This window comes from Centropristis striata, chromosome 4 (genome assembly GCF_030273125.1).
Source record: "Centropristis striata isolate RG_2023a ecotype Rhode Island chromosome 4, C.striata_1.0, whole genome shotgun sequence".
Classification (NCBI taxonomy): Eukaryota; Metazoa; Chordata; class Actinopteri; order Perciformes; family Serranidae; genus Centropristis; species Centropristis striata.
Genome location: NC_081520.1, coordinates 29,931,519 through 29,959,350, shown reverse-complemented (window position 1 = coordinate 29,959,350; position 27,832 = coordinate 29,931,519). Strand labels below are relative to the sequence as shown.

General features: G+C 37.8%; 1 protein-coding gene across 1 annotated transcript; it reads right to left on the bottom strand.

Annotated features, from left to right (window-relative positions):
- Nucleotides 1-104: 104 nt before the first annotated feature.
- LOC131970109 (ATP-binding cassette sub-family G member 4-like) lies at nt 105-27,832 on the bottom strand. The gene is made up of 15 exons (XM_059331396.1): nt 27,697-27,832; nt 16,725-16,975; nt 9,642-9,759; nt 9,093-9,225; nt 8,837-8,887; nt 7,632-7,777; nt 6,426-6,549; nt 6,124-6,238; nt 5,890-6,029; nt 4,644-4,742; nt 4,356-4,524; nt 4,119-4,219; nt 3,173-3,331; nt 2,965-3,083; nt 105-1,619 (listed from the first exon to the last, which is right to left on the bottom strand). Exons 2-15 carry the CDS (start codon nt 16,960-16,962, stop codon nt 1,394-1,396), a joined length of 1,938 nt encoding a protein of 645 aa, XP_059187379.1. The 5' UTR covers nt 16,963-16,975; nt 27,697-27,832; the 3' UTR covers nt 105-1,393.

Genomic DNA, 27,832 nt, shown 5'->3' with positions numbered 1-27,832 from the left:
TGATGCTTCAAACGGGCCACAAACCAACGGGTGACATCACGGTGACTATGTCCATTAGTTAGTCTATTGGATGAAGTTATACGTTAACAAACTGAGATATCTAATTGAACTAGTTAGATCAGTGTTTATTGGAATATCTGACACTTTACATATCTGTACAGTACAGTTAAACTCCAAAATAAATGTTTCAAAAGAGAATGCATTGAAATAAAAGTGGTCATGAAAAAACATCAGAAAGACTGTCGATACACTGTAAATAAAATGTGAGCATACTTCCAGTTATAATAATTTTTCTTTGGTTGTTCTCCAAGTGCTCAGTATTTTCATGATGTGCAGTCCAGACTTTTTTTCTTTTTTTTTTTTTTAAACAGAAGAAACTTCAGGTGGCACCAAACATAACTGCATGTTGTGTCCTTGTGACATGAGTGGATGTAGTGTGGACACAAAGGAAAAAATGATACATTAATTCAAATATTTAGCTTAAATACATCTATATAATGCATATAATACTAAAGATAATACAGTACAGTATAAAATGATTAAGGCTGAACAAGTTCTTATTTCAATTGAGATTTTTAAGATTTCAGGTTATATTGTGGAAGTACAAAAAAATACCAAATTTCAGTAGACAATCATGATAAGGCTTAATTTACAACTATCAACATGTTAAAAAACAATCTAGCTTAAACAAAGATTTTATTTTCATATGCAGGAAGTAAATGTTTTGAGACTCCGAACTGTCAACCAAGTTATGTCATATGACAAAAAATATATGGTAAAAACCCCCAAACTACTTTCCTCCAGTATTCACTCTTTCAGGCAAAATGCATCGCACTTCTTTCACCATTGGTCCTTGATGTGTTTTTTTTTTTTTTTTTTACAAATAGAGCAATGTAAACACTCTCTTACTGTTTGTATTTATTTTCCAAGGGGGCAGTTTGATGGACCAAAGTCCTTACACTGTTAGAATGGCAGCACACAGTGTAGAATAAACAGGCACGTCCAATCCAATAAGTGCTACTGCATTACATTTGCCTCTTTCTCAAAACAATTCTGCAGGAATATGAAACATACAGTAAATGCTGCTGAATCTGGCTCAGTCTCTTTGCCCACCTCGTTGCTGATCTGGCTTTTATGCACAAAAGTAAAGTCCTGATATCTGAGGTAAAACAGAAGTATGTAGATTCATAAGATGACTCTCATCAGTCACTGCACTGTTGTTGGCAGTAGAACAGATCAGAATTTATGTTATGCCCTTTTAGCAGCAATGTGTAAAATGAAATGAAACAAATTCCCATATGAGAGGTTGTTGTCTGTGCACAGAAAAGAGACCAGGGCTGGGATGGCATTAAGCAGGGCCTTGAGATTTGGAAGCCGAGCCAAGCGAAAAAACCTATCGCTCAGACTTGACCTTGTAGCGGAGGACTAGGTAGGTGGCCAGCCGTAGGATGATGAAGAAAACGCCCAGGACAATGAAATCTATGTAGAGCTTTGCATCTTCCACATCCAATAACTGCAGAACCTCTTCAGGCTTTTGGAACTTACACACTTTACCAGGACACTCCAGCTCTGACCGATTCATCCCATAGATGGACAGGATCACCCCCTCAAAGCCATACCTGTGGGACAGATACAAACACTGAGACAAATCCAGAATTTAAACAGTTTAGTGACTCATCTCCCCATTCTGAAGTCTACTAATAAGCTCCCATAAGTACATTGTTCACAACGTTTTGGATGTAACAAACAACATACTGATGATTTTAGCAATCTTACAGCAGTGTGTTATTTCAGCAAAAGCCAAAGCATGGCAATGTGACGTGATTTCAAGGACGATTACACAAGATTGTGCACGCACGCCGGTTGCAAAAGGAATCAGAAGAAAACTTTAATCACAGGAAGAGTTGTAATCTGTTTTGAACATGTTGTGTTGTGCGGTGGGCTGCCCAAGCTGAAAAAGGCACTAATAAAAGTCTTTATTATAATTTTTATTCATATACATTATATTTTCATTTTATACATTACATATACATCATATATACTTGCCAATATATTATTATTATATTGTGCTATATCCCTGAGGGACAAGTTGTTATAATATCGAGACAGCATTTCAACAGTAAAAGTCCTGTGAGAAAGTAGTCATTTTTACTCTTTGTGATCACAGTGTTCTTATTGGCAGTCCAGTTTTTTGCAACCTCATGCACGCACATTGTCAATGTTTGTATACTAATAATTGCTCTATTGAAAATTCCTTTAACAAGCATATATCTCTCACATTCACAGTTCCTAATGTTTACATGTAATGTCTGACTCAGAGAAAGCACTGAAAATTCCTTTCATCATATTTATGTTGGTGCATATTTCAGCACCATGGACAGAGTCTAATAGGTAATTCCTGCTAAGTAACCAAGGGCTTAAGCACATTGGTAAAAAATAAATGATAGGTTGCCTATGGTTGTCAAGGAGATAGATTGACATGCAGACACGAGGGCACTAAAGTGTTTTTCAAAAAAGTCTTGCACACTTAAGGCGAGTGTGCCATTGATTGAGCCACAGCATGCCAATTATGTCATGCATGTTTAACGTTGCTGACCCCTGCTTTAAACTAGGCTGTAAACAAGCAAATGTTAAAACAATTATTTGCTTAGTTAAGACTAAATAATCTGACGACTCTGATGAAACGAGGGATTTAGGAAGTTTGTGTAGCTAAGAAAGTTTGATGAACTGATCAAACTAGGATAAGAATATGAAAATGCTGTTGCATGAGGTCCAATATTTATATATTTTATCATGATAAACTCTGAATAAGCAGGCTAACCTAGGAGTGAGATCAAGTCATATCTAAAGAATTCCCAGATCTAAAATAATGAATTGGTGCAATAATGACCAAATCTGTGGAATTAAGATGTAACACATCCTCGTGCCCCACTGCGAACCAAGAATACTGATTGTTGTACACACCTGACATAAGACACATAGGAGCTCCACTGCAGATACTTGGGGATTGTGTCAAAGTTGACAAAGAATCCAGAGAAAAGCAGCACTGGGATCGCTGTGACGGGTCCAACAAATGTTGCTACCTGTATGAGGATGCAGAGGACACATTCTGTCTTGTACGTACAACATGAGCCAAGAAAAGCCTTTAATTAACAATGCAAGCATGCAGTACCTGTAGTGAGCTGGAGGCGGCCCCGACCAGAAGGCCGAGGGATTGGGCTACCAGGGCAGTGCAGGTGGACAGGGCTATGAAGAGCAGGTAGCGGCTGGCCTCAGGAGGCTGCTCCGTCATCCAGTACACGATGCTGCAGTACATGATGGGGCAGATAACCTGAAAGGAACAGTTCACCTCAATGTGAAACTTTTGTAACTTGTCTGCTTCTTAAAAAGTCCAGTAAAGGAATGTGACATTAACATGTAACACTCTTCAAAATGTCTATCTGCTCATTGTGTGTACAAGGACAAAAAGACGAAACAAAAGAAAGAAAAGTTTCTTGTATTGTTTACATGTATACCGTGAAAAAGAACCTGTGTAGAGTCTAACTTAAGTTTTGTTGGAGGCTCATATTCAGTACTCCAACAGTTGATGTTGTACTTGCTCTAATCTATATTTGCATTTTAATACTTTGTTTGTTCTCTTGCATCAATTCACCGCAGCAAATTCCTTGCATGAGAAAACCAACTTGGCAATAAAACTGCCCTAAATCTGTATATTTTTTAAGTTTGAATACATTTTATTTTAATTTTTTCTATTATTTTCCGCAGTAACTGGATCAAAACCGAATTTCCCTACGGGGATCAATAAACTTTTGTTGAGTCTGATTCTCATTCTTGTAGTTTAGGGAGAACACCGGTTGCCGTAGTTGTTTATGAACCAATAAGGAGAATTAATTATTTTTATCTATTTTTATAATTTGAAAGATAGATTTGATTCCTGAACTTCAACCCAGTGTGAACTATTGAACCAACTGCCAGTCAGCAGTCAAACCCTCTGCAGCAGGCAGGTAGTACCTACAGCTAACACTAGAGTACAGTGGTGTACTATGTAGTAGTATCATGCTGTGTGTATCAGGTTTTTCAGCACCCAGGTGCTTAGTGAGCCAACACTGCCAGCTCACCTGGAATGGGATATCTGCCATGGTCTTGGCCAGGTAGTAGGCCTTCAGGCTGTACCAGTAGTTAAGATGCTCCCTCAGGAACACAGACATCTCCAGAGGAACTAAGAGATGGTGGACAAAAAATGTTGACATACATCTGACAGTATCACTGCACAACATCTGGGATTTTGAAATTGGACAGTAGGAATGTAACAGAATGTAAACATGAGTGAATTTCATCCCTTCGGTCAGACTCACAGGTTAACACGGTTGGCATGAGCGCTCCAAACATGAGGAAGAGCATAGAGAAGAAGAGGAACCCGGTGTTGTTGAAGACCTTGCTGGCATCATTGCCAATGTTCAGATAGAGCAGGCCTATTAACACACCTATGGCGATGTGGGACATCAGTCTGAGGTGGGTCAAAACCTGGGAACAACATAAAGCAAAAAACAAATAAACATCCAGTCTCAGACTTAAGCTGACTTCATCTTTCTAGACACCAATGAAACCTTTAATATTTAGTAATATTTCTTGTATAAACCAACCTGGTCTCGACATATGGTTATGAATGTTCTCTTGAAGAGGATACAGAACTGAGTTAGTGTGCTTGTGGCAAAAGTATGGCTCTCTATGTGTCCGGCATCCTGGGAAACACAGAAACATGTCACTGTTATGTCTCACATCACAAACGTGCAGCATGACACACTCAGCTGTCAGGGCTGGATTAACAGACTGCCGGGCAGAGACATTGCAACACAAACTAGGTGATAATTTGTAGATAAATGCATTTACTTTCAAGGAAAGATTTGGGGGAAAAAATGCTTATTGGCCTTCGTGCCGAGAGTTAGATGAGAAGATACCTCTTTGATGTCTGTGAAGCTACAGCCAGGAGATGGTTATCTTAGCGACTTAAAGGGGGAGCGAGAACATACCTGGCTCCTTTCAGAGGAAACAAAGTCCGTCTACCAGCACCTGAATAAAGTCGTGAAGTGGGAGAAGCTGCTGGCTTGAGAAGTGTTTTTTCCACATTCTGTACTCCCAATTAAAAATATCATCTTGAAACTACATCATCAGTATTATTGACTAACAAGTTTGAATTATTTAGCTTAATGCTTTGATGAGAGTGGAAACAATCAAAGTGAACAACGGAGAAATTAGCCAAAACTATCACTGCAGATCATTCAAAAGCAGCAGTAGCAAGGGGGACATAGGTCAGATCCACAATTTCTCAAATAATAAATGTTCTTCCAGCCCTTAAACATAATATTAATCATGGCACACAGTGAACCTGCTCTTAACCCTTTATCAGGCAAAGAACCATATTTGGTAACTTAAGCTTCAGTAAATCATACAAGATTCAAGCTTTCCTTTATTGTCATTGTATTAAAAAGTATACAACTAAATTTAAGTGTGCTTCTCATATATAAGGTGCTTTAAAAAAGACATTCAGACATTACACATATGTAATAAGTACTCTAAAAAGATAATAAATAGTTTAAAGGTAAAATATAAAGTGGTGATGGATGAAAATGATGTGTTATTGTCTATTTAGGGTTGCTGTGGGAAAGAGACTATAATAAATATAATAATAATAATGACTCAATTGACCTCGATTTGCAATATAAAATTGAAACATTTTGCAAAAAGTCTTGTAATATCCTCCAATAACACTTCAGGGTTGACATTTTCAATTTCCAGGAGTGCCCTATAAAGGGTTAAGGGCTTTGGGCCCAGGAAAGTTGCCCACTATGCCCAGTTGGTAATTCAGCCTTCACGTCACCATCTACATACCATTGGGCACTTTGTTGCACAGACTGACGGGCCATTGTCACATTGGTTCTTCTTCTCCTCTAACGCACACATCCCACCTTGGACGGCCTCAAATAGCACAGGGTTCAAGTCCCCATACTCTCCAGATGCCACTTCAATGACTGAACCAAAGGCAAAAGTAGAAAGATATACACATAATTAAGGAATCAGTGTCATTCTCAGTATAGCAAAGACATGGATGTGAAGTTGACATACTGAAGTCTGCAGGGTTGTGGTAGGTTGGACAGTAAAGGCCCAGAGTCTTCAGGTAGGGGATGAGGTAAGGGACTGTGCCTTTGTAGATACACTGTCCCTGACTGAGAATGTAAAGCTGTGGAGGAACAAAATGAAACAAGGTTGAAAATAAATGACCTTTTAAAAAAGTTTCTAAATGACAAAGACCATTAGATATTTTCTTTTAACAGCCAGTGTAAAATGTTTCACAATAAGCACGCAACACAGCTTCTCATAAACTACATTAAACCCATTCATTCCCTCATTAACTGACAGACTTGTACCTTGTCAAACATCTCAAACAGTTTGGCACTAGGTTGGTGGATGGTACAGATGATGGTGCGTCCACCCAGAGCCAGAGAGCGCATTAGTGAGACCACCTGGTAGCATGATGCGCTGTCTAAGCCACTAAACAGAGACAGAGACACACAGGAGGGACACAATTAATGAGAAGCTCAAAAGTAATCTTTAAAGAGGACATAAAAGACAAACGACCAAGCTAATATGACAATTTATTCATCATTTTTTGCCTGTGAGAGTTTGTGATTAGTTATATCTACAATAAGTGGGCACATCTATGTAAAGTTTCATGCTGAAAGGGATTTATCAATTAAAGGAACGTCCTTCATAGTAATACATGACAGATAACCTGTGAAAAAAAATCCTCTGCTTCCTTCTTGTGTCCCTTATTGCATTTGCAAGAATCCACCGTGCCTAAACGAAAACAATCAATCAGAGTCCCAAAAGCAGCTGTCAATCATGTCAAAGACTTGAGAACTGTAGGCAGTGCTGATAAAAAATGAATCAAGATTCTTTTACTGTTTTGCCTTTTTGTTCCCTTATATATTTTTATATATTCATGTTTTAGTGGCTGTTTAGTTGAAAAATCTGAAAGTTTGAGTCACGCAAACGTTCCCAAGGTTTTTCCCTTTAATTGCCTTTATTTTTTTTGTCTCGTTCACCTTTAATGACAGGAAACTTTGTTTGGGTGTTGAGCTCAGTGATGGATATGCAACTTTTCTTTGCACTAGGCTATATTGCTAACATTAAGCTCACAACTATTTTGAATATGGTAGTTTAAGTTTAACAGAGAAGTTGTTTTGACAGATGTTTGGGCATACAGTTTGGGGAACAAAAAAAATTGGAGGTTTGTAAAAAAAATAATTAAATGATCCTTTAATAAGCCTGAGGTTAACCACAGAAAACCTGCGAAGACACAGTGAAGGTGTTCTTGAGATTTTTTAATGTTTTCTTCTCTGCAAGAGTTCATTTATCTGAGAGCTAAGATCCCAGAGCATCCAAATGCTCAGAGTTGCCAGATGGTGCCACTGTAATTAAGAGTATAATTGTTTGGGTTTCAAAAGTCATCCCAACACCATATGTTCAACTGTCACACCACTCATCATAAATATGCAGCCAGATGTTGTCTGGACTGTCTGGACCAGCTCAACAATTACAATGTAATATGCTAGCTTTTAAATCTGTCTCACCTGGTGGGCTCATCGAAGAACATGACTGGAGGATTGTTGACCAGTTCAAGGGCGATGGCCAGCCTTTTACACTGACCACCAGACAGCGAGCTGGTACGAGTGTGAGCACAGTCAAGGAGCCCTAATGCAGTGAGGATCTCATTCACCTGGACAGAAAGAGTTAGAGAGAAAGAAGCAGAGTCTCAACCTGTCCTTTGGCAAATAAAAAACCTCTCTTTTTACATTTGTACCCACAAAACTCTGGCTTAAAAGAATGATTGGGTATTGTTTAGGTTTTTTCTAGTACTGTTGCTGAAACAATAGCCAAAATGGTGCCCTCAACTACCCAGCAGAGGCTGGTGTTCCCGCTTTATATATATATTAACAAGTGGGGGGCAAGACTCTCTGAATCCACAATTTCATTTAACTTTTGATTTAAGCTAGTGATTTCTTTTTTTTTTTCAGTACAACAGCAGACCAACATTAATTGCTAGAAGTAATTTTGTGCATTTTTACGCTGCACTTTTAAGATTTCATGCTCAAATGCATGTACACTGTAAAAAATGTGTGTAGATTTTACGGTGAAAAACTGCTAAACCATGACAGTTAAAGACGTAAAATGAAAAATCGGTTAACTCAGTTTCAGTAACAATGAAACACCGTAAACGTATACATCAGCCAAAACAGTATTTTTTACAGTTGTTTTTTTGTTTTGTTTTAAATACATTACTGCACTTTAAAATACACTGGCACCGTACTAAAAACCATATTTCTAGCAAAAATATACTGTACGGTAAAATCTTTAATTTATGGTGCATTTATGAAGTATTTTCTTGTCAATTATTTCAAAACAGTGTTTCTTTTGATGGAAAAACTTTTTATTTATACGGTAAAAAATGGAATAAAATGGCAATCTTAAATGTGAAATCAACAGTGCCAATATCTTTTTACCGTAATATTAGAAAAAGTCCAACTGTATTTATTACGGTAAAATTCTGGCAACCACAGCTGTCGTTTTTTTTTTACCATAAAAACAACAGTTTTGTTTTTTTTACAGTGTAGTTGTACTGAGGGCCACTTCAAGGGAGGGTGCGGGCCATATGTGGCCCCCGGGCCTCCAGTTGCCCATTCCTGCTCTACATTAACTGTGATTGATTGGTTTGGATATTAATTATTTAGGTTTTTCTGTACATGCTAATATAGTAGATGTTATTTGTTTAGCTCACCAGTTCTTTCTTCACATCCATAGTTTCATCCAGCTTTAAGTTGGCTGAAACCTGCAGCAAGGAGGGAAAGAATGTGTCATAATCATGTAATGCAACAGGTATTTAACAACTGTACAGACTGGCGGCTGCGGCAGTATCAACCATTTCATTATAAGTTCAAACTGAATTTATAGTGTCACCATTTCCATAAAACACACATTGAGGACGGGTGTAAATGTCCCTGTCTGAGCTATGAGCAGTGTCAGTAACAGCTCACCATCATGGCCTCTCGTGCAGTGAGGTGTGGCAGCAGCATGTCTTCCTGCATGATGTAGCAGGACATTTTCCTGAATTTCCTCAGATCCCTGGGTTTCCCATTTACCAGGATCTGACCCTTCATCCCTGTTTCCCTGAGCAGCAGGAAGGACACACACACACACACACACACACACACACACACATCATATATAATTAAATTATTTGTATTGATACATTTATAGTCTTTTGAGGTTTGATTTAAAACATGTCAAATTATTTTAAATGTATCATGTTTTTTATGTTAAATCTCAAACTGAAAAGTAACTAAAGCTGTCAGCTAAATCTAGTGGAGTAAAAGTATATGATGTACACATACCTCAAATTGTACTTAAGTAAAATATTTGAGTAAATGTACTTCGTTACATTCCACCACTGGGTAAAAGCTATATTTTCCTAATTTTGCTTTTCTAGATGACAGAGGGCTTTGGTGTCTCATAATATTGAGGATGTAATTACAACCCATTTATTTCAACTCTAAACTAGAAGGAAAAGTTGCCTCTCTCCTCACCTGTATCCAGCCAGAATGTTCATTAAGGTGGACTTTCCGGCCCCAGAGGGCCCCATGATTCCTATCAGCTCCCGACTGCAGAACCTTCCAGACAGGCACTTCAGCAAGGCTTTGAAACCTGGGAACAACAGAGGGGTCACTAACCATGTAGGCATTACTTTATCAAGGAAAACAAGGAAAGTATCACATTATTCAACAAGATTTTACATGAATATTAACATTATAGTGCTGGGCCTTTGTTTTTGTCTTTTTATAATAATTCTGTCACTTTGAAATGAAAATGTACACTTTTGAAAAAATACTCTAAAGTGAAAATATTATACTACACTTTTTGGCACTTTTACACAAGTATTTACCTATCCACACACATATTTACACAATGATTGTACTCCCTGAAGAAAAGTTATCTAATTTTAGGAGAAAAGTGTGTTTGAAGTATATATCCAGGATGTCAAACTGACACAGCGGGAAAACAGGTCAAAATAATAAAGATAAAGTCAAGGCCTACAGATCTCTGTGTAGAAATGAACTATTGAAACAGAAGACAATGACGTTGAAGGGAAACTTTGCCTTTTTTTAACAGGCTATGTCTTTTTTCGCATCACTTCTTCATGACATCACCATGTAAAAACTTCAGCAGCGTGTTTCCTGCTGTCAGCTTCCCTCTAAAGTTCTGGCATGAAACTCCATGCCAGTTTTTATTTGATGATGATAGGCTAAGTAAAATATAGAAAATCCAGCTAGAGATAGTAGGGGTTTCCTCCAGTCCCTGCTTTAGTCTGAGTGTGGCTGCCACTCTGTACAGTATCAAATGTTGCACTTTAGTCTAAAAGAATTAACACTGAACACTCACTTGCATCAGCTTTCAACAAGATATTGTTTTCAGCCTCTGAGAGGAGTACTATCTGTACTATGTAGCAGAAAACACAAATAAAACAAACTGTATCTTGTGTTGAAATGAACAGCTGTTGTCCTTACTGTCACAAATATCAGCTTTCAGGTGGCCACATCAAACAGATGTTCTGAAAAGACCCAATTTGACATCAGTAGCCATGTTTCCATTAAAGTCAAAGCAAATTTGAAGCAACATTTTTAATTGTCGCATTAAAGAAAATGCGAATTAGAGACGTTTCCATCAACTGGTTCAGAGCGAATTAACACACTGCCATCTTCTGACCAAAGTACATTTGTGGAGCTATAATGTATTGCAGTAGGCTCATCCGTTAGTAAACAGTAGAAGAAGTAGATAATACACAATAAGAAAAAAGAGGTTGCTAATCAGACAACCCACAAGAGGAAATTAATAGAAGTGTTCAGGAATTGGATTCAGTCGGGCAATTTATAATTGTTCCTTCATGTCACTGATAACTGTCAAGTCATAAGTGATAAGTTTGATAATTCATGTGAGTTAAATGTTCGCTACATTGGAATTTATTCAGAAAAGGAGTTTCCATCTCCTGTTTACCAGATTAACTCTTTTTCTAGAAGACAAAAACCACCTCAAGTGTGTTAAATTTGGAGTTTCCATTAAGTTTTTCTCATGCAAATCTTCAAAATGTGCAGAGAAAATTGTTGATGGAAACAGGACGACGGAACATCACCCTTTTCTGTACAGTCTGGTTTATTGCATTTGGTTTTTGGTCCTTATGTCGTTTCATTAGTTGTCCTGAGCAAGACATGAGTGTGTTTGCGCATTTTAGATTTTTATCTGACATTAACAGACCAAATTGGAAAGGTTAGTCAGCCTGGAATCTTTCAGTTTATTTTTGGGGCATTATCATCAGGCTAAAACCAAAATGCCATTGGACACATATGGATAAATCTGCAAGAAGTAAAGCAAATAAACGTGATGCAGCGGACTGTAAGTGGACTACAGCATTCAACGATTGTTTTATTTGCTCTGACATATGTTTTTTCGATTTGGCCTGGAAACATCAGCGTTTTCAAAAGCAGCTACAACAGAAAGTTTTACATCAGCTGCAGTTGTCTTTACAGCAACCTTTACACAATCGACGTCTTATACATGCACCATGGTACCTTAATGGTTACGATTGGACTGTCGGATCCCAAGTTGCTGGAAATTTATGGAGGGGGACCAGGCACATCTGCCAGAGAAAATAAAACATGAGCTTGCAGATTCATCAGGTTTCCAGACAAGTGGCGGAATCTCTGGAGATACCTTTGGTTTTCCAACGCATGAATATTTTACGACACAGATAATCAGTGTCCACAAAATCAAGCCCTCACTGAAAAACAGAAAAAAAATATGTGCCACGGTTGTGTGTCTATCTATATCTATATCTATATCTATATCTATAGTGAATGGGGCTGCTAGGTTAACACAGCATGGTGCAAACACACAGCAAAAGGATTGTCTAGCAGAGGTTGCATTAGATTTTTGCTGATGAATTTGAGCTAATCTTTGGTCTGAACATCCAATAAACAACTCTCTGTGACTCTCGTGACATCATGGCAGAAATGAGGGACCACTGCAATGTACAAAGTGAAGATCAAATAACCAAGAGTTATTGTGACAATGTTTTCTTCTGGACTGTGTGCTTCTTGGTAGCAAATGCCAATGTGATTTCACAAAAACAGTTGTAATTGTACCATTATTTTAACTGCTTTCTGAAAATCTGATATGTACTCATTCACACACAGCTGGCCCTTGTTTTTGATGATGAAAACATAATTACTGGATTTGTATAGACTTGTGCGTGTTTGTGTGTGTGTGTGTGTGTGTGTGTGGGAGAGAGAGAGAGAGAGAGAGAGAGAGAGAGAGAGAAAGAGAGAGAGAGAGAGAGAGAGAAAGTTAAAATTGAAGTTTTAAGTTATATGTAATATTTGACACATTTCCAAGAACTGTAACTCTGTAAGTGCTGCTAAAAACGTTCAGACATGCTTTTAATGCACCTCGGAATGCATTTGGAACACACAAAGCAGCTGAGTAAGAGTGTATATACAGTTTAACCAGTTTCATTATTTAGGCCAAATTAAATCAGATCTTTTCTGTTGTGAATATGACAGTATGAATTAAATCATACCTAGAGGTATGGAAAATGCAGCTGCTGCTGGTATATATTTATTCAACAAATTGGATATATTAATTCATAAAAAAATTAGTCAGAACCCTTTGAAAACACCAGTACCAGGTACCAACACCAGTTTGAGTACCAGTGTAAAAACATGTTCTGTACTGTAACACACAGTCAGCTGTTCTGCTGAACTGTATTGAAAAGACACTTCAAACAAGTTCAAACGCATGAAATTAAGGACTCCTGTCTCCTGAACCGCACATCAATCAAAAGTGAACTATTATTCATCTATAGACAGTGTTTAATTGCAGTTTTTTTATAGGTTGAAAGGAATTTATATTTATGTATCCTGGCACACACTTTTTTTATCCTACCTCACTTCACCTCCCTCCCTTTCACCCTCCCTCTCCTCCCCTTATTTTAATCCTTCCTGATTTCACCTCTCAGTCACTCACCCGGTCAGCTTCATTATTGATGACCCAAACTGTCTCAATGCAGCACTTACTGGAAACCATCCATCCATTATCTGTAACCACTTATCCATACAGGGTTGCTGACCATCAGCCTGTTACATCTATGACACCCCTGTGTACACACAGCCTCCCATACTCTCATTCACACCTACGGGCAATTTAAAGTGACCTAACCTGCACCTGCGTCTTAAGACTGATTTAGTGAAAACCTCGGAGGACCCCTATACTGCTCTAAATGTTAATAACTATACGTTTTTGGTGAATTGTTGTGTAAGAAAGGTGTAATAAATTAGCCATTTCAATAAGACTATTGCTTACTTATTTTTAATGACTACAGTGTTCCTTAACCCTTTTGGGTCCTGGGCTATTTTGTCAGTTTTTTAATAATTTTCTGCCACTTAAAAAATGTTTACCATGCCATGTTAGTATCATTTCTTTCAGCACAACTTTATCTATATGACCTGATCATCATTTTTTCACTTCGACTTACTGGATCAACACTTTGAACCCAAAAGAAAGAAACAAAAAAAACAACAATATAAAATCTAATTTGAGGTAAAATGAGGATCACATCTACTTCTATATTTTAATACTAAATATATTTGACCGTATCTCTGTTTTTTCTTGGCCTGTCATCATCAAACAAAAACTGGCATGGAGTTTCAAGGCAGAACTTTAGAGTGAAGCTGACGCAGGAAACATGCTGCTTCATTGTTAAGTTGTGACGTCAAGAAGTAATATAAGTATTAACTATCCATAGCAGAGGGGATACGCATTGCTTTTCTTCTCTTCTGATGACGGCTCGCTTTGTTAGTGACCTGTCTGTCAAAAGTACCCACGTCCCAAATCATACGATTCGTTATCTTCTATTTTCTTCTAAATGGGGCCATTATGTTCACTATTAACATCAAATTGTCTTGAAGAAGATTTTTTTACTACCGATTGAGACCATAGTATTGTCCTTAAAAAAATTTTGAGGTAATAAATCAAGTAAGAAGTTTTCTCATTTTGTATTAAAATGAATGGACCCAAATGCTTCTGCAGCCGCCATCAGCACCCCCTGCTGGAATTTTTGATCGAATGCATCTTAAGGCACTTCCTGGTTTGCCTCCCTGCTTGGACCCGAGGTTGCCATTTGGGTTAAGTGAGTAAATAATTTGATCTGCATTGATTAAAATACCCACAATGGTGGTATGTGCATGGCTATTGCATTTGTACATGACTGTCTATGACTCCAGTGTGTCCATTGAAATCCATGGACACTGATGGATCCTGTGGAGGCCGATGTGTCAGAAACAATCAGTTCTGCTCCCTCTTCTGTTCCCCCTGTCTTTATGTAGGGGAATTATCTGGTCAAGACATCTTAATAAAGACAAGGGTTGCTACAGTAGCTGAAAGAATCAGTTCAACACCCCTTTCTGGAGACCTCAGTCAGTCAAAAGACGAAATGGACAGAGAAATGTTTCCAGTAACAAGATTTGTCTCACTCTGCGAACGACTGCAAGGCCAAATGGAGGTGAGTTATGTACCTTGCTGCGGTTAGGGGCCACGAAGCATTGACAGAGCAAGACTACCGATTCTTATTCCTCACCACACGTCTGCAAAACTGATGTGTGTTCTGAATGCTGCCCTGTCTGGAGCATATCACATCTGAGCTGGCTGTAAACAGACCAGAAATCACATTCAACACAACACACAGCATTTTCAGAGACCATTTTGACTTGAATCATAGAAAAAAACAATCATTAGTGTTTCCTCCTGGTATCAAAGACTGGACCATTGTAGGCTTTAAAGTTTGCCACTGACATTACATTTTAATCTTTTCATGTAATATGCCACAATATCTAAACAGCCACTGTGCATCTAAAAAAATCCCAATATTAATGCTATCACAGAAATATCACTAAAACCAAAGCTTCCATTTAATAGGAGCATGGATTTCTGCAACTACAGAAAACTGTGTCAGCAACAAACAGAAACTGTCCATTTAGCCATTATATGCTAGATCATCGATTTACATCAGGCACAAACATTTTTACTGACATGAGTAGTTTCCAAAACTTTCATTTACATCATCATCATTGTTGCATTGTTGGATATGTAGTAAATATTTGTGTACATTCCATGAACACAACATTTTTTGTTGGATTTTTGCACACTATTGTGGAAAACTTTTATCTTCTCTATTGAGAATTACTAACTGGGCGCATTACCATAAACCTTTTTCCTCAGGCCCCATAGAGCATTTGAAATAATGACTTTTTATTGCAGAGAGAAGAGTTCCTGCTGGCTTATTGAATGTAATTACATTCTGATAATATCAGTAGCCAGAAGACAATTTTGGGATGTTTTTTTTTTTTTTACATGAAATGTATTCATGTTTTTCTTTGACTGTGGAAATTATATTTTTTAAACCAGTGCTGGTCACGTGAGCAGCTATAGTACTTGATTGACATCATGGGCGTTATCAGTGGTTACCAGCCTCACAGATATGGGTTAGAAAGCACCTACTGGTGGGTTCAAAAGGTCATTATCATTATCATTATCGATTCACATGATTGATCACTTGTATATTGGATATCTGTATATACTCGGACACGATAGACATTGTTGCTCTTTATACTACATTAAAACAAACACCAAAACCAATGGTGCAAAAGCAGTAAGTGATAATTACATTTTATGAAGACTTTGTTTTGTGGTTTTGTTACGGCGTGATTGATTTTTTTCTACATGCTGCTGCTATATGAACTACATTTCAAGCCATTAGTATACTAAATGTATGCTGCCACGGAAAAAAATAATCCCGTAGAGCCTATGTTCTATTTTGTATCTGATTGTTTTCCAACTGTCATCATCAGTTTAAAACCAGAAAACAACAAACGTTAGAGGATTTATCACAAATTATCCATTCAAGGACCTTCGGAAATTTGAAAAAGTTGACGACAATGCTTTTTTTCATTTTTTTGTCTATGATAAACAACGTATTTTGGGTGATTTTTAAAAGAAAACATACTTTTTAAACCCATCCCTGCTCTCCAAATCATCATCAAAACACCAAGTCTTTGGAAAGAATGCTGTTCATTCCGCCAACAGTGTTCACAGACCTGGAGAAAAAACTGTATGTGCAAACATTATATCATCGTTGTCTTGATAAAAATTAGATGGTACCTATGGTAACAGCCACTGTGCATCTAAAAAAAAACCCCAATATTAATGCTATCACAGAAATATGACTAAAAGCAAAGCTTCCATTTGATAGGAGCATGGATTTCTGCAACTACAGAAAACTGTGTCCGCAACAAACAGAAACTGTCCATTTAGCCATTATATGCTAGATCATCGATTTGATTTTTAAAAGAAAACATACTTTTTAAACCCATCCCTGCTCTCCAAATCATCATCAAAACACCAAGTCTTTGGAAAGAATGCTGTTCACAGTACCGATGGTAACAGCCACTGTGCATCTAAAAAAAATCCCAATATTAATGCTATCACAGAAATTCATACACACTGGTTAAAATAACCATGACTGACTTCAAAAGTGTTGTGTATGAAGAGTTGGAAGAAGTTACCTCTCCTCCTCCAGCACGGCCCCTCCTGGATGGTGTAGGAAAGGTCATTGAATTCCAGGTCCACCGCTGATCGTTTGGGTAGGTGGGAGAAGCGCTGTGCTTCAGTGATCTGGTTTTCAACCTTCTTCAGGTGCTGCTGAGGCTGGCCGCCTCCATTACACACGATGGCCTCCTCCATGGGGATACATACTCCTCCATTGGGATACTCACACTCGGGTTCCAATGCCCTGTTGTCCATACCAGCTCTCTGTCTGCAGGAGAGAGGAAGGGAAGAAGGAAAGGAAGGAGAAGGATGAGTGATGAGATGAAGGTAGTAGAGGTAAGCATGGCAAAATCAGAAACAGTGAGTCATACTTCATTATCTGCTGACATGTCTAATTTTACACCTGCAACTAGGGATTTGGTGCAGCCTAGCTTGCATATTTGGAGGTCATTCCACCCCAATAACCCCCCCCCCCCCCCCCCTGTTCAGTAACTTAACTTTTTGCCAAACAACAGAAGAGGAAGAGAAACAGATAAATGACATTCTTACACAGCAATGTGTAAGCAATGTTGTTTGGACTCATCATGAAGTGGAATTTCTTTTTAACGCAATAAACAACTACAAGGTCAGCAAGAAAATCCACTGGGAGATATGCCAAAACAATGGTAGAGGGCCAGGAAAGAGAAGAAAAATTAAATGAGGATTTTCTTTTAAATATGCACTTTGAGAATAAAGTCAAGTTTGATAAAGTGAACTGCGATGTAGGATAATAAATGTATATAAAATTCACATAAATTACATAAAAGCAGATTTCCCCGAAACAATAGTTATAGTAGCTTCTACCAAGAATATCTCATTGATGTGTCAGGGGATTTTAGTGCCACTACACCTTAAATTTTGTGGTTATTGCTCATTTTATGACATTGATGGAAATCAGGCTGTAGTTTGCAGTAACCGTTCGGATAGAAAACAATGTTCCTCTGATGACTTATTGACACAGGAACCAGCAATCTGTGAATATCTTTCCAACTTTACCCAACTCAAAAAATTCACTTGATTCTTAACATTTCAACTGTTTTCCTTTAACTGCATAATGAAAAAAATGTCCTCCTCTCATTACTTTTCTCTCTACATGGCTCATCGTTTGTCCATCGTTTGTCTCATTGTTTTGTTTTGTCTTAATTAAACTCAGCTTTCTCATTCCACACTGCAATGCAAGGCAGAAATCCAGCGATGGTATGGTAGGAAGGCCATAATAAAGAGGTAAATGTGGATTTTCACATTTATCTGCTTAAGTGATAATATATTCTTACCACCAAAAGCACATGACTGATATACTTGGGTTGTCAAAAGTATCGATACTCAAAAAGGTATCGATACTAAAACATCGTATTCGGATACAATACTCAATTTAATTTTTACATGTAGCATTTTTATTGTTAATAAAAATATTTCTGTTAAATTTTGGGGTCTTTGTTTTTATCCTTGTGGTAATCGAAAATGGTATTGAGTTGAAAATTTTAGTATCGTGACAACCCTTCGCTATACACACACAGAATCACATTGATAAACTAAATAGATATACGACTTATGTGGCAGTGTGTTGTACAGCTTCCAGAGAAATCATCTGTTCAAATGCGAGAACATGCTTGACTTTAAAAGCTGGCAACACACTGTAGAGCCCAGACAAAACTGTGCCTTCGGCATTTCATTTATATATGGAGGACGTGTGCAGACAGTTCATGACGCTGAAGAGAGAATGCAAAAGGAAAATGCAAAAAAAACATAAGATGATGTGATTTATTGTTACCAAAGGCCAAAGTGTCTGCATATGTAGCTGGGACAAGCTCAGGGTAAAGTAAGGTGAGTGTGAGTTCAAATGAAATGTTCAGCATTGATGAAGAAAGAAAAAAATAAGATCAAGTTAAGTAGATAAATGAAGGTAGTCAAAGGCAGGTAGCACTTGTTAATACAAACTGTCCCGCTAGTGTCATGAGGAGAAAAGTGTCCAGTGACTTTTTTGGCATTTGTTAGCAGATAATTACAACTATACATTTCAATTCATCCTGTCACTGCAGTCCTCACATCATCAGCAAAGACAGATCCACTGGCAAACATCTGTGCAAACAATAAAAGTGTATTCTATTACTATTACTCAGGGGTGAAAGTAACAAATAATATTTTCTCTTCTAAATAAAAAAAGTCAGTTTTTGCATACTTCAGCGTTTTTGTGTATTATTCAAAATCGGCAATTTTACTTTTACTAAAATACTTTTTTTTTTAAATTACTGTACTCTACTGTACATTTAAAGTTACATCCATTCCAGAACAAAAGTCACATTAATCAGTCATGACAAATTGTGTGAGAATGGAACAGAAGAAAGGAGATAAACGAACAGCTGCAGCAGAGTAGAAGTCACTGGTGTGTTTGCTGCTGCAGGTGAGCACAGCTCCAGAGAGGAGACTGTGCTCTTAGCTGACACTGTGGAAGACACATGTTGTGAATGTTTATGTTCACCAGCCAAGTGTTAGGAGGTGGTAGGGATGTGAAGACAGTCACATTCGGGCTGTGGCGAGCAGTGAGTAAGCAGTGGAAACGCACAAGAATGCAGTAAAATTAAGGATCAAGTCATTATGGATCATGGTTCTCATAATTGAACCTTGTCGTAGTTCAAAAAATATAGCATCTACACTATGTAAAAGGGGTAACTTGTTATTGGTTGGTGTTCATTTAAAGTTGGCCCCTCAGAGAGACAAAGAGAGCAGTGGTGGTCGAGCGTGATAGAGATAAGAATGAAGAGAGGGAGCAACTTTAGCGTGAACAAATCTGTGAATCAAAGGAACAAAACTTTATTTTCTTATTTATTTTCTCATTGTAGTTACCTTCTTAAGCACAAATAAACACACCCACACCTAAGGTTGGGCCCCGACACAGAGATTCCTACACAGTTCCACATTAGCACCTTTTCTGAACTCGACAATGCTGCACAAAACAAAACACTTTCAGTCCAGAAGATCAACAAGCACACAAGTCGATTGTCTGCAGTACACCTCAGGTTTTGCTCTCTGGTCTGATTGACAGCTGTTAGTGGTGTCATCACCTCCCTTTTTCTCACTCAGCAGCTAAACCAGTATGCACTGACACACCGGTCATTAGTCTCAACCCAGTCGTATATTTTTCTCCGAGATGTAATGAATGTTCTCGTGTTTTGATCCAATCGTGCAAATGGGCTGATTTTCTGACTTTACTGGCCCAACGTATGTTGGACCCTGTATTCATTTGGCAGGTTCTAATGTTACATTTATACCACAGTGAATGAAAAAATAAACAACCTAATTACTCACTTTAAAGTACATTTACTCAATCTTGAAGAGGTTCATTAGGCCTACTGATATACTTTTTTTATACTGTTTCTCTATACACCCCAGGGGACACGGCCATCCCACCACATCATGTGGGATGGAAAACTCCATATAACACATCACAGACGACGTCACACCAACATCACGTGACACCTCTGATGAAGGCTACAGAGGCAAGGTAGCCGAAACTTGTCAGGTACAAGAAACTATTTTGCTATATTGGCCTTGTATAGAGAAACAGTATAAAAAAAATACATTTACTCAAGTACAATTTCTTAGTAACTTTATTTTTACTTGACCCTTTTTTACACCTCTGTTGTTTTCTCACAAACAGTTCTGCTCGTGAGCCTCACTGTCAGACAGGCACATACAGATACAGATACAGCAGGAGTGCTGCCTCTGCATAGTGCTGATGATGCAGAGATAGTGGTGAGCAACAGCATGTCTCTGTAGGCTGTGTGCCTATGTGTGTATTTGTGTTTGTGTGTGTGTGTGTGTGTGTGTGTGTGTGTGTGAGCACGTATGTCTGAGTAGAAATCCTATAACCTGGTAAGCACAGACAGCTCAATATCATTTATGATGAAAACAAGTGTAGTCAGGCCTCTCATGAGTGTCAGTCAGTCAGCCACGTCTCATATGAATAACAATCCACCTGGTTGCTGCCTGAATTCAGGCACATGATTGGCTAAGGTCCAAAAAGAAGGAAAATATACAGGGCATCCACATTTATCCCTGCCACACACAAAATACCACACACCCTGATCACACCATCCTCATACTGTATATTAAACTGGTGGAATCATTCTCCTCTCTAGAACCACGCATGGGGTTTAATATCAAGCTTTTTTATTTGTTTGAACTAAAACTATACAATTTCACATTTTTGGACCATTGTTATTACTATAGATAATTGCACTTACATTCAATTCAATAGCAGGTGTTTTTTCATTATAGAAAGTAGTGTGATGTCTTTCCTTAACTTTACCTAAGTGCTTTTATTTCCTTAATCATGACCATGAAAATATTAAATATACTTTATTTGCCCGGAGAGGATAAAGAATGAAACCTAATTAAAATATTCTGACAGAAGCAAAGCGTGAGTTTTGATATTTTACAGACAAGTATCGACAGATGAAAACAATAGTTGCAGACCTATTATACTTTGAAAAAAAAAGTTTCAGGGAATCTCCAAAGCAAAAATCTGTGTATTTGGTTAATTTGGTGACTCAGTATGGTCAGTTCAGCTCGAAGATTTAGTGTTAAAGATTTGTTCGACATGTTCTGAACACCTCTACTGGTGATAGTTCATTGTTAGTCCAGCTTCATTGGAAACGTATATATGTTTCCTGGGAAAAGATAGCTTAGGTATGATCAACGTCAGACAAAATCCATTTCCATTGTCTTGGCAGGGCTCTAAGCAGCAGAAATATGCAACCTCCCCTGTGATCGCGAGGTGATTAATGATCATCGAAATGGAGATACGTCTAATCTACTTTGTTCATCAGAGACCACTGTTAAAAAAAACGGTTCCCAAGTCTGAGGTGGTACAGTAATTTGTCCTTTTTGAGACAGAAGTCTCATGCGGTTCTTAATCCCCTTGGGGATTAAAATCAACTTTCTTTTCTACCCTTGATCTGCTTCGACCAGGAGGGGCCAGGAGTTACCAGCTTGGGAAAAAACCTGCAGACTCAGGTACACTACCAAGCACCAAGCCAAGCTAATGTATGGGAATAGACTGCTCCTTCACTTGCCCTCCAGATCATACCTCTACGCAGACACATTTCACTGACAGCAAGGAGAGACAAGCCAAAGAAAAGTCTTTTCTGGGTGTCAAACGGTCTTGATAAGAGGGAGGCAGGGAAACGGAGAGACATGTTCCGTATGCCAACCTGTCACGAGTCAACCTGGATGAGACTGCACTGCTCTAGATGAGAGACAAGGTCCAAAGAGGGGAGAGAGGAGAAGTGGAGAACTCAGTGACCTGAGCTCATACTGCTTCAGATTATCTACTGTACCACTGTTACACTTGTATCTGACTCTAAGACGTGATGCCCCAGATACAGCTAGATTAAAGTCCTATTAGAATCAAATAAAGTGGCCAGTTCGACACAGCTAAATGAAGACATCAACGTGATGATAAGAAATTATGCCAACTGCCTGGTTCAACTGGAATGAACTCTGGACAAAAGTCTTATCTATACATTTTGTGCAGCACCGGTCTCTCTGCATGCTTTTATGATCTCATTCGCAGCACTTTACAATGAAATAAAGCTCAATAAAACTACCATTTAGGCTTTTCACACTGGCATCGGAGCCCTTGTCCATCATGAGCCCTGAGTACTTCTATTACATTTTTATCATATATATCTATTAAGTGACTTTATTCTCTTAGATGCAATATGTTTTGAATGAGGGTTGCCTGTAGGACATTGTGGGAAATGTCGGAAACCGCAAACTGCAGTAGACAAGGCACAAGAGTGCGTGCCAGAGATGATATCTATGAGTGTAACATACTGGATTATTTCCTGCAGCTACCACTGTTGTGTGTTTGTTTTTAGAGATCACATGTTTTTTATTGGACTATGATTTTTTCTTTCTGTGTTTAGTCATGGTTTTAATGATCCCTTAATTCTATCCAGCTACTTTTAAATTATTCCAAACAAGTGGAATGGTAAAAGACTGCACTCCCTTTGTGCAATAATGTATAATATAATATAATATAATATAATATAATATAATATAATATAATATAATATAATATAATATCACATAACATAACATAATATTTACTCTAACAAAAAGTGACCTTCAATAGAGATTTTGAATCTAAATTGCTTTGCCAGGCACTGATGTTCTTCTGAATTTGTTTGTGCTCGTCACATTCTGATTGCACTCATCACACCTCAAAACAGTTGTGAAGATCACACTATCGGCACATAAATGACCAAACAGGGAATCATTCACTTAATTTATGCCATCTTCTGATCAAAGTACGTTTATGCAGCTTTGTTTATTTACTCTAAACCAGTTGATGGAAACGTCAAAATTTCCTTCGACTTTAATGGGAACACAGCTAGTTTTGTCTAATATCACAGTTTGTTGGTTGGTAGACACTCCACATACCCAAATATGTCCCCTTTAATGAGTTTGTTAAAACATTTTGCATTATGGTCTGGCAAAAAGCATTCACTTGTTTAGTGTTTAGCGCCGCAGGCTCAAGACCACCTCTTCCAACAATACTTCGGTTAAGTCATGGTCACCTAACATATATATATATATATATATATATATATATATATATATATATATTTTTTTTTTTTTAAATGCTCTTCTTTTTTCTCTTCTTCTCTTCTTTTCTTCTTTAACATATAGCACTCCTGTTGCAATGACAGTTGGCTCTTAAAGTTATGTACTTACTTGATTCCTATGGTCTATGTCTAGTACCATCAGGTTGAATGCACTTATTGTAAGTCGCTTTGGACAAAAGCGTCAGCTAAATGACATGTAATGTAATGTAATGTAATGTAGTGAGAACTGCTGCAGGAGCACTTTAAGCTCCTGAACCCCTAAGCTTATTCTCTTTTGGTAGCCGTCAGAGAAGCTGAAATGTAACTTTTATGACTCAAACAGTCCCAACCACACACTGTCTTTTCTTTTTGTTCATATACTGTATGTTGGTTTATCATGTTTGGCGTGGCGTCAATCTTGGTTATATGTTTAATTCTCTGTGGCTGTACACTGCATTCTCCTTTCAGGGTGAAATATTACATCACTGAATTATTAATCATTCAGCTAACATCAATCCACTTTAGATTGTATTTTTGCTTCATACACAAAAGTAATTTCCAATAGTTGATAACGGTGAGTCTGAGACACTCTGTCCTCAGAGCTGCACTTGAATGAGAATGTATATTCTGCGTAGGTTGAAGGTAGAGGGTAATGAGTACCTCTAAATATGCAGAAAGGTGACTCACACACTGCTGTTTGCCTTGCTTAACTACTACATGCACTGCAAGAATAGGTACTGTTGAGTCAACTGCATGCAGAAAGGATAAAGAGCTACATGTGTCACAATGTTGACACCCTTTTCAAACTTTCACGTTCTTATATACTTTTTTGCAAAATATGGCCACTGTTTCTCCATGACACTTGCACATTCGACTGCCAGTGCTGCCCCACAAAACTTCTCTTCAAAATGTCATTATGTACAACTCGGATTCAAAGAAAGTTGGGACTGTGCGGTGTGAAAAACGTAACAAAAACAAAATGCAATGATTTGTAAATCCTTTGCAAACTCCACTCAGTTGAATACAGAACAAAGACCAGATATCTAATGCTCAATCTGGGAAACTTTATTTTTTTGTAAATATATACACTCATTTTGAATTTGATGCATTTTGCCGCTACATGGCATCCCAACGATTTTAGAATTGTTGTTGTATAAGTTTACATTAATAAAGATAAATATTAATTTTAATGCATTGATTCAGTCAACCACTTTTATGTAGACGTAAGCTCAACACGATATTAGATATAAGGCATCTGTGCTGCATTTCCTTTGCTGTTTGTCTTCACGCAAATACTGGAAACATCCATCAACATGCTCAGAGGAATAAAACACAACACATCTTCTTACACATTGCAACTTTAAGCTCATGGACACACTGAAATGGGAAGAACAACTTCCCTTACTCTGGAAATCTAGTATCTGAGTATAAAATCTTAAAAGGGACTGAAAGCACATCTACTTTTCCTCACGCTGAGAAATTCTGGATCAGGCCCAAAGATACTCACTTCCTGCCCAAGAACACAAGCTGGTTAGGTTGACTGCAGTGAAGTGAACAGTGCTGCTTCAAGGTAGGTTGACCAGCATTGAATAGTCAGATCTGTGTTCTCTGTTAGATGAAACATAGTTAGCCTCCAAACTCACATGAGAAGTCTGTAGTCCACCAAAATTGCTGACTAGCAGACATATCAGAACAGCAGGTGTAGTTAGCATCTTTTAGTTTGTTTATTTTGTATGTTAACCTGTTAGCTTGTAACAGGCAGTGGCTGACCAACTTACTGGTTTTGAAAAATGCAATAATATCTGCTACAATGTTACGGCAGTTTGCCCAGCATACGTTTGAACCTCAGATTTAAGTAGATGAATGTGAAAATACCTCTCTAGTGACAGACTACACAGATACCAGTCAGTATCATCATGATCAGACATTTTTGGGGACATTAACATAAAAAGAAAACCACATTTTTGAGTGGAGGGGGCCATTTTTATTTTTTTTACTCCAGGTGGAGTATTGATACAAAAAAAATGTTTTGGGTGTACTGTAAAACATCTCATATATGCTAAGCTGTGTATGTTATATACTGCAGTAACAAGCCCATGCTAGGCCCAACATGATGTTACAAAAATGTGATTTAACTGCATCGATTTGCCGAACGGTTTAATTGGTCTTGTCTGGTGAGTGTAGCTGCTGGATCACTGTTTTTCAAACTCACCATCTTTCCTTTTTGAAACTGGAAGAGACCATATTTGGACTGGGGAGAAGCAAGGGGTGGGGCTATGAGTGGTTTGCATTAAAAACCGAGGATGTTGCACTGCATGACCATCGCAATTTAGCGAACTGTAAATCACAGTGTATAGCAACGCCCCAAATTATACCCTGCTTTATCATCTATTTTCTTCTAAATGGGACCATTATTTATACAATTAACATCATATTGTCCGGGAGAAGACTTGAAACTAGCGATTGAGACCATAATCTCACCACAAGCATTTTACTAATATGGTAATATTATAAAAGATAATAAATCAAGTGAGAAGTTGCCTCATTTTGTATTGAGATAGATAGGACTTCTATTGCAACTGACACCGTCTGTGCTGGACATTTGAAAAACTGCAGGCCTAAGTCACTTGCTTTGCTGCTCAGACCAGGAGGTTGCCTCCTGTTCAGCAGGCTGACCCGCTACATACCGGACACGAAGAAAAGTAGTTAGAAAATACTTAATTTGTCCCCCATCACTGTCAGATACTGTTGGACTGTTCTGCCCGTGAACAGCAACCTTCTAGTAATACTGACTGTTCTTACATAACATGATTGGGCTGAACATAAGGATATTAAGACCCATGGAAGTGGGTTAACAGTGCTGGACTCCCATGACTTTGTAAGAATGGGAGTTAATTCACTGAAGAGGCTTTGAAAAAAAAAAAAACTCACAAGCTCACGCACATTCCTTGTAAGAGCTACAGCATACAGACCCTCCATAAGCTACAGCAGCACTTCTTACTTATGAGGCAGAAGTTGAAGTAGAGAGGGGGAGGGTCGTCTTTTCTGTAATGTACAGTAGCAAACTGTCTCAGCTGAACAGTAAGGAAGTGATGAAGTCTTAAAAAAAGTCATTACAAGACAATGTGGGGAAAAAGTGCTGTTTGGGGTATTCGTGTGCTTTCTTTCAGCCTTAAAATGCTGTTTAATTGTAATTGTTTAAGTTGGACCACAGACCAATATATCAGACAATATTAGCTTATACAGATATAATGCTATTGGTATAATGTCAGCTCGTCAAAATATGAACAGATATGCCAAAAATATATTTTTCTCAGAAAATTAAGAAAATTTAATGGAGCCTTATTTAAAATTATTATTTATGTTTTGGGTTGTGTAAAGAGTGATATAAATTAGTATTAGTATATCTATCACAATATAATAGTGGGAGATAGTGATATATATGATATCACAGCAGATATATTTAAAACGCTCAAATATCAATATTGGTATTAGTCTCAAAATTCCTTTATCTGTCTGTATATGATATATACTTATATTAGGTTTAGGACTTGAATAGGCATTAATTTCCTTTATTACTTCCACCGCAACTGACACTTTCAGGTCAATGTACAGTATGCCTTGCACTTCAGCACTTTTATTTCAACTGCTGCCTCTACTGCATTTACTGTTTCAGCTTTTTTTCAACTATTATTAGCAATAAAGGGAAATTAAGAGACTAAAGCATGTGATCATTACAGGGTAAATGGCAGCTAATTTGAAAAAACAAAAACAAAAAAACTCTGTTAATTCACAGTTTCTTGTCTTAAAAGTCAAAGTCAGTTGATGGACAGGAACTCCAGCTCAGTCAATCATATCTATTAGCCAATAAAAACATTTAATACTTTTAAATTTGGACTAACTGAAGTGTCAATGTAATTCTGTTAATTTTTTTTAACCTTAATATGATGTAGCCTATAGGTTATACAGGATAAACAGTAATTTTGCAACATTTGAAGTGCGTTGTTTATTCATTTAAAGTTTAAAATATAAATTGTAGGTGTATTCTAATAGACTTGTACTCATGTTGACGTTGTTTAGGTGAATTTATTACATCAATACCATTGACCGTAGGCCATGTAACAATAAGCTACGCTGTGTTAAAAGCACAAAGCTTGTTAAAAGGACTGCGTTAACCCACGGAACAAATGATAAGACATATTTGTAGACTACGAGTGGACAGGGGACAGCCTGGACGGTGACACATCACTTACAGGGAAAGATGAGTCATATGAGATAAAAAAGTAACACTTGTCAGAATGTAATAAAGCAGAGAGAGGAGTGTGAATGAAGCGCTTACACTGACTGCTGTAGAGTGAAGTGTCGGTGTCCTCCGCGGTGTCTGTCTGTCAGGATGTTGTTATCCTCCCCGGCTGCTGCATTCAGTATCAAACAGTGTCTTCTCCACTCTGCCGCATCTACAGCATCGCTGCACG

Bases quoted from the DNA above. Each gene is read 5' to 3' on its own strand.
- LOC131970109 (XM_059331396.1), bottom strand. From the start codon at position 16,962: ATGGACAACAGGGCATTGGAACCCGAGTGTGAGTATCCCAATGGAGGA. The intron at 4,220-4,355 runs GTGAGTCTGACC...ACCATCTCTTAG, and splicing joins CATGCCAACCGTGTTAACCT to TTCCTCTGGAGATGTCTGTG. The intron at 1,620-2,964 runs GTGTGTACAACA...TCTGTCCCACAG, and splicing joins TCCTATGTGTCTTATGTCAG to GTATGGCTTTGAGGGGGTGA.